This window comes from Cucurbita pepo, chromosome 18 (assembly GCF_057944985.1).
Source record: "Cucurbita pepo subsp. pepo isolate OVF chromosome 18, ASM5794498v1, whole genome shotgun sequence".
Taxonomy (NCBI): domain Eukaryota; kingdom Viridiplantae; phylum Streptophyta; class Magnoliopsida; order Cucurbitales; family Cucurbitaceae; genus Cucurbita; species Cucurbita pepo.
This window is the reverse complement of record NC_141815.1, coordinates 6,753,709-6,761,212: the sequence shown is the minus strand read 5'-3', so window position 1 is coordinate 6,761,212 and position 7,504 is coordinate 6,753,709. Positions and strand designations below refer to the sequence as shown.

Below are 7,504 nucleotides of genomic sequence, written 5' to 3'. Positions count from 1 at the left end.
CACCTGCAAGGGCTAAAATGCCCAAAATGTACTATAGGGGGGTATGACTAGTTGTTAACTTCTTCCTACTCGATAGTTATATGTAATAAGCCGTTGTTGTTCCCTTTTTGCTTACATTCCCATATAACACTTTTTCCAATTTCTCAAATCTTATTTTCAAAATTCTTTTTCGAAATCTCTCATCCCTTTTTTTCTAAAACTTTCTTCTTGAACCGGGGCCAGAGGCTCGAGCATACGTCGCTTGGTCGTAGGCGACGCAAGAACGAATAGGCTTAACTCACTTGTTGCTGGGAAGTGAGTGCCGCACAATCGCAAGTCCGCTACCATCAAAGTGCGATTATGGCAAGTGGTATTAGAGCCAAGTTCGGCTCCTTGAAAAGTATTACGCAGACATGCCCACCAAGAAACAACTTGACAAGTCCTAGGCTGATCGATTAGCTAAAATCGAAGAACAGTTACTCTGCATGAGTGAAATTCTCGATGGAATGGGGCTTCCAGAATCTCGCATGAATGAGATGTCTGCTAAAGCCGACAGGTTCAACGAGATGGCACGCCACCTTGAAACAATGCATATCCTTGAATTAATGACTAGGGTCGAGGCCCTAGGAGACAAGGCCACAAGAGCTAGTATCTTTGAACGATGGAGTGTTCGATGGGCTCTACTACTCGAATGGAGGAACGCGTCGAGGGCTTAGACAATGCTCAACTGGCAATCGTCCAAATGGTCTCTGACTTGTCCAAAGACTTTAGAGAATCTCTTAGAATGGTTAGGGCCGAAGTGGCAGATCTAGACACCAAGCTAAACCTCACTATGAGAGCGGTGGGGGACCAAACCCCAACTGGGGGTGTAGCATGATTTAACAATATAAAGGTTCCATAGCCCAAACCTTTCTGTGGGGTTCGAGATGCCAAGGCTCTAGAGAACTTTATCTTCGACCTTGAACAATACTTCCGAGCCACAAATACCGTGGAAGAGGAAGTGAAGGTAACGTTGGCGACAATGCACCTAGCCGATGACGCAAAGTTATGGTAGAGGTCCAAGTACATGGACATTCAAGATGGTCGATGTACTGTGGACACTTGGGATAACTTGAAACAAGAACTCCGCTCTCAGTTTCTCCCAGGAAATGTCGAGATGATAGCCAGGAGAAAACTAAGAGAGTTGAGGCATACGGGCAGTATCCGAGACTATGTTAGGCAGTTTTTTGGGCTTATGTAAGATATTCGTGATATGTCCGAGACAGACAAGATCTTCAATTTTATTATGGGGTTGAAGCCGTGGGTGAAAACCAAACTCTACGAACAAAGCGTTCAATCCCTTTCCACAGCCTATGCTGTTTCGAACGATTGTTTGATCTTGATAGCGATGAAACCTCAGAGATGGGGCAGAATCGAGCATCCACAAGTGGTGAAAATGAGAATTATCGACCAAACTCCCCTAGAGGTGGGGATAGTGATAGCTCCGAAGATGAGGAAGAGGAATACGAATCCTCCCAACAGAGAGGTAGGGCTCCTTGGCGGAGACCATACAAACAGATTAGTTAGAGTCAAAGCCACGACCACCGTCTTGCTTCATATGTAAGGGGGCTCACCAAGTATATGAGTGCCCATAGAAGGCAGCATTATGTGCCTTCCAAGCAAAACTTCGAGCTAATTCAAAAGTCGAGTGCGAAACAGTAGGAACAGAAACACAGTTAGATAGGACTGTTGGATATCCCCGTGTTGGGGCGTTAAAGTACTTATCCGCTCTTCAGAAGAGAGTGGAAGAGATAGAAAAGCCAGTGGAATGCGGTCTTATGTGTAACGATAAGGGTTTCAAAAAGGCAAAAAAAAAAAAAAACGCCTTAAATCTCGCCAAAAATCGCGGGATTTTCGGTGAGGCATGCCTTGCTAGCAAGGGCGTATTAATTCCTTGAGTCCCCATATTTAACCCTAGGTACCTTAGTAGCCGTCTTTTCCTTTCAAGTCACTGTCGTACCTGTGAGGGAGGAGCTGAAAGGTTTAGGTTGTTAGTTTATTTAATCTTGTATTAACCGTAATTCATTTGTATTTGCTGTATGTATTTTAAATTATGTCAGTTTTAGTATTTGTGGCTAAGATCAAGGGAAGTTATTAGCAGTTATTAATGTGTGGCTAAGATTGTAAGAAGTTAGTTTTTATTTCTGTCTATATATGTACTGTGTAACAAGTTGAATAAAATAAGTAAGTTGGTTTTGTTTATTTTCTAAGTATTGTCTCTCTTAGAGAATAACGTTATTGTGCAAAAATCACTTTCTTGTATGCGTGTTTCTGTCATTTGGTATCAGAGCGTGGTTACATGCCAAAGATCATGCCGAGAAATAATAACACTAGAGAGAGAGGAGAGTCATCGAAGTCTGCAACAAAGGAAGGTCTGGTATCACTCCAATACCCGACGTTATCGAGAACCAACTACTCAGCATGGGCTATGAAGATGAAGGTCTATTTGCGTGCTCAAGGGGTGTGGGACGCAATCGAATCAACTGAGTCTCTGGATAGTCTTGATGAAAGGAAGGATCAAATGGCCTTAGTAGCTATCTATCAAGCAATCCCTGAGGAGATGTTGTTTTTGTTAGCAGAGAAAGAGACATCAAAAGAAGCATGGCAGACGTTAAAAACTATTCATGACGGTGCTGAACGTGTAAAGGAGGCAAAGATCCAAACTCTGAAGAATGAGTTCAAAATTATGAATATGAAGGAGTCCGAGACTATTGATGATTATGCAGCAAGGTTGACAGGAGTTGTTAATAAAATACGTACTTTTGGAGACAAGTTTGAAGAGGCATACTTGGTGAAAAAATTTCTCCTCTCAGTACCTTCTAAGTTTCTTCATATCGCATCGGCAATAGAGCAATTTGCCAATTTAAAGGTGATGACCATTGAGGAAGTCATCGACTGTCTTAAAGCATACAAGGAACGGATCAGTGGCAACAAAGAGAATGCTGAGCATGTCTTATTGACTCAAGGAGAATGGAAAGCAAAAGAATCGAAAGGCAAAGGTGAAAGTTCAACGTTCGAGAAAAAACGTAGCGACAATGGAGGCCATAGCCGAGCGTGAGGTCACAGTGGTCGCTGGAGAGGGAGAGGTCATGGATGTGGAAACGACTCGTTACATCAAGAGAAGAAGGGTGACAAGAGAAAGGTAAAATGCTACAATTGTCAAGGCCTAGGCCACTATGCCTTAGAGTGTTTGAAGGTGAAGTGTTATAATTGTCAAAAGATTGGCCATTATGAATCCCATTGTAGATCGAAGAAAAGGGAGGATCAGGCGCACTTGACTGAGACGCAAGGTGATGAGGATGAGTCAGCCTTACTTACAACACAAGTTTGTGAAGTCCGAACTCTCGGTTCACCAGAGTTGACGGAGATGGCTCTTTATGAAGAGAAGGTTGTCCCGGTAGAAATTGAGAAGAAAAACAACACTTGGTTCCTAGGTACGGGAGCCAGCAATCACATTACTAGTTGTCGAAGTTGATTCTCGGAAGTGAACGAGTCAGTGACTGGCACGGTGAAGTTCGGAGATGGATCACTTATAGAGATAAAAGAACGTGGAGATGTGATGCTGCAATGTGAAAATGGAGATCACTGTATCCTTTCCGATGTATATTTCATTCATAAACTTAAAAGTAACATTATAAGTTTAGGACAATTGGATGAACCTATTAAGTTGAGATCGAACATGGTTTACTTGTCATTTTCACAATAGCAAAGGAGTTCTTCGCAAAAGTGAAGCGGTCAAGAAATAGGCTATATACAATTAGCCTAAAAACAACGAAACCAACATGTCTACTTGGTAAGTTGTCTGAAGATTCTTGGTTGTGGCATGCTAGATATGGGCATTTGAATTTTGAGGCTTTAAGAAACCTGTCTACGAAACTGATGGTGAAAGGAATTCCGCATGTTGAAAGGATCAAACAAGTTTGTGATAGTTGTGTAATCACTAAACAACAAGAACACCATTCCCACAACAAGCGAATTTTCGAGCCATTAGTGTTCTACAATTGGTGCATGGCGATTTGTGTGGTCCAATTACTCCAACAACTCATGGAGGTAATAAATTCTTTTTGCTGTTGGTAGATGATTTTAGTAGATATATGTGGATTGAATTGCTCAAAAATAAATCTGATGCATTCTTGGGATTCAAACGTGTAAAAAATAAAATTGAAACTGAATCCGGAAAGAAATTACAAGCGCTTAGAACTGATAGAGGTGGATAATTTACAAGTATTGAGTTCAGAGAATATTGTTAGAGCCAAGATTAAAAGATATTTAATAGCACCCTATTCTCCGCAACAAAATGGTGTGGTTGAACGACGAAACCAAACTGTTATTGCAATGGTGCGAAGCATGTTGAAGTGCAAAAATTTGCCGATGTATTTCTGGGCAGAAGCGGTGAAGACAGCTGTCTACATCCTTAATAGATCCCCAATGAAGAGTGTAATTGAAGCAACTCCTTATGAGAAATGGAGAGGAAGAAAGCCTAATGTAGAGCATTTGAGAGTGTTCGGAAGCCTGGCGTATGCAAGAAATACAACACCAAATTTAACCAAATTACAAGACCGAAGTGTGCCAATGATTTTCGTGGGATATGAAGCAGGATCAAAAGCTTATCGTTTGTATGATCGTAAAGCGAAAAGACTTCATATCAGACGAGACGTCAAGTTTCGAGAAGAAGAAGAATATAAATGGGATGTGCAACAATTGGAAGAAAATAAGAAGGAAGGTGGTAAATTCGCTGTTCATTATGATCCACAGGTCTATGTGAATGACGATGGCATTTTAGAAGAGCGGGGAGAATCATCAGGGACTCTATTGGGAGACGATTCATCACTAGCAAATGATTTATCACCAAGAGACAATTCATCACCAGGAGACGATTCATACGTCTCATCTAGTCCAAGAAAATTTCGATCGTTAAGAGAAATTTACTCTGATTCTATTAAGTTGAATGAAGAAGTCGGGATGTGTTTTCTTTCACGTGAGGAGCCAAATTCATATATGGAAGCAAGAGATAATGAGAAATGGCAGCAAGCAATGCTAGAAGAGTTGTCTGTTATTGAAAAAAATGGCACGTGGGAGTTCACAAAACTACCAAAGGGACATCGAGCAATCGGGTTGAAATGGGTATATAAGTTGAAGAGAAATTCAGATGGGGAGATCGTGAGGTATAAAGCCTGGTTAGTCGCAAAGGGTTTTGTCCAGAAATATGGAGTGGATTTTGATGAGGTATTTGCACCTGTTGCAAGGCTTGAAACAGTGCGAGTCTTGATTGCTATAGCAGCGCAGGAGAGTTGGGAGATTCATCATATGGATGTCAAGTCAGCGTTTCTTAATGGTGAGTTGAAGGAAGAGGTTTATGTAGAACTACCAGAAGGATTTGCTGTGGAAGGTCGAGAAGGGAATGTTTTACGACTCAGGAAAGCATTGTATGGCTTACGTCAAGCACCTCGTGCCTGGAATGCAAAACTGGATAATTGCTTAAAGTCTCTTGGATTTCAAAAGTGTCCTTTAGAGCATGCTGTGTATACACGTTGGAAAGAAAATAAAATTCAGATAGTTGGAGTTTATGTTGATGATTTAATTATTGTCGGGTCAAGCAAGGATGATATTTTGAGCTTCAAGCAACAAATGAAGAAGTTGTTTGAAATGAGTGATTTAGGATTGCTGTCTTATTATTTGCGAATAGAAATTAAACAAGATGTTGATGGAATCAGGTTATCTCAGTCGAGTTATGCGGCAAAGCTTTTGGAAAAACTTGGAATGATGGATTGTAACCCGTGTCATGTTCCTATGGAGCCGAAAACAAAGCTAAGAAAAGTGAGTAATTGTCCATCTGTTGATTCCACTCTTTATAAGAGTATTATCGGAAGTCTTCGTTATTTAATGAATACACGACCTGACTTATCATATTCCATCGGAGTTATGAGTCGTTATATGGAAGCTCCGACTATGGTTCATATGGCAGCTGTGAAGCAGATACTCAGGTACGTGAAAGGAACTATTGATATTGGATGTCATTATGTAAAGGCAAAGCAAGTAGAAAATCGCTTAATCGGATATAGTGATAGTGATCTTGCTGGAGATATAGATGATCGAAAGAGCGCTACGGGGACATTGTTTTTCTTATATGGCAATCCAATTACATGAAAGGAATTGGTTTGAAGAATGTAAGAATGTGAAGATCGAAATACAAGATTAAGGGGATGATTTGTTAGTTTATTTAATCTTGTATTAACCGTAGTTCATTTGTATTTGCTGTTTGTGTTTTAAATTATGTCAGTTTTAGAATTTGTGGCTAAGATCAAGGGAAGTTATTAACAGTTATTAATGCGTGGCTAAGATTGTAAGAAGTTAGTTTTTCTTTCTCTCTATATATGTAATGTGGAACAAGTTGAATAAAATAAGTAAGTTGGTTTTGTTTATTTTCTAAGTATTGTCTCTCTTAGAGAATAACGTTATTGTGCAAAAATCACTTTCTTGTATGTGTGTTTCTGTCATAGGTGAGGGATCGAAAACGTCGCAAGACTTTAGACTTCTGTGAGACCTTAGGTAGGAGCAAATCGACGCCAGGATACTTCGGGACAAGCGGGATAGACGCATCGCCAAGGACGACGGAAGGCGGTGGTCCCATCGACAACGGCAGTCGAACTTTGCGATTAGGGTTCATCGGGATCCTCGGGTGAGGAAGACGGAGCAGCGGGTCGTGGGTCGGGTTCTTCGGGTACCCGCGAGCTCGCTCAGCCAACGTGCGGCCCACTGTTGAAGCTCGCGCCTTGCAGTCTACGTCAGACATTGACGTTGGGCCGCGTATCCATTCCAGCCCAAACTAGAGGCATGCCCAGAAACCCTGCGCCATCAGTGTTCTTCGTAGCCCGTCGGTTTCAGCTCCATCGGTGGCTCCGTGCACTCCGAGCTCAGCTAGGTTCGGCTTGACAGTGCGGCTTGGCGGCTCGACATCCGAATAGTATACCGATTTCTAGGTTTTCGACCCTTTTGGAGCCATTCCCACCCTTGTTTCAACCATTCGAGGTCAGTATAACTCCATTTTGATAAAACAACTTGCGAGAGGGACGTACCTTGGTAGTTAGGTATAATAGCTAGTTGTGAAAGGGCTCTAAGTGTATCATGTTATCTTATAGGAGGTAGTTAGGCGTCGGAGTTAGCATTGTGGGTGACTTCAGCCAAGGCCAAGGAGGTAAGTAACCTTACTGTTGGCGTTAGTTATGTATGTATGTTGGTGCATGCCCTATGACCCTTGCATGCACCATGTGTGTTGTTGATGTATGCTAGGTTATATGTTTCTTGCCGTGAAATGCTATGTATGCCATGTTTATGTATGTGATGTTTGTGACACGGTTTGCTACCATGTATGTATGAGCTTGATTGACATGTCATAATTGTAATGAGAACCCCGCATGCCATGAATGTGATGACTAGTATGCTACGATATGCTTACTCGATGTTTAAGCCAGTTATGCTATGTAAT

General features: G+C 41.6%; 1 protein-coding gene across 1 annotated transcript; it reads left to right on the top strand.

Moving 5' to 3' along the window:
- The first annotated feature begins 1,045 nt into the window (after window positions 1-1,045).
- LOC147787327 (uncharacterized) lies at window positions 1,046-6,165 on the top strand. Its single transcript, XM_087119500.1, has 7 exons — window positions 1,046-1,215; window positions 1,365-1,504; window positions 2,307-3,072; window positions 3,265-3,452; window positions 3,504-3,605; window positions 3,725-4,068; window positions 4,774-6,165. The coding sequence occupies exons 1-7, from the start codon at window positions 1,046-1,048 to the stop codon at window positions 6,163-6,165; spliced, it is 3,102 nt and encodes a 1,033-aa protein (XP_086975626.1).
- Window positions 6,166-7,504: the final 1,339 nt, after the last annotated feature.

What these genes read in the sequence shown, in the direction of transcription:
- LOC147787327 (XM_087119500.1), top strand. Translation starts at nt 1,046, where the DNA reads ATGGACATTCAAGATGGTCGATGTACTGTGGACACTTGGGATAACTTG. An exon ending in AGGCAGTTTTTTGGGCTTAT is followed by an intron (nt 1,216 to 1,364) that starts GTAAGATATTCG and finishes TGATCTTGATAG; the next exon opens with CGATGAAACCTCAGAGATGG. An exon ending in ATGTGAAAATGGAGATCACT is followed by an intron (nt 3,606 to 3,724) that starts GTATCCTTTCCG and finishes TTTTCACAATAG; the next exon opens with CAAAGGAGTTCTTCGCAAAA.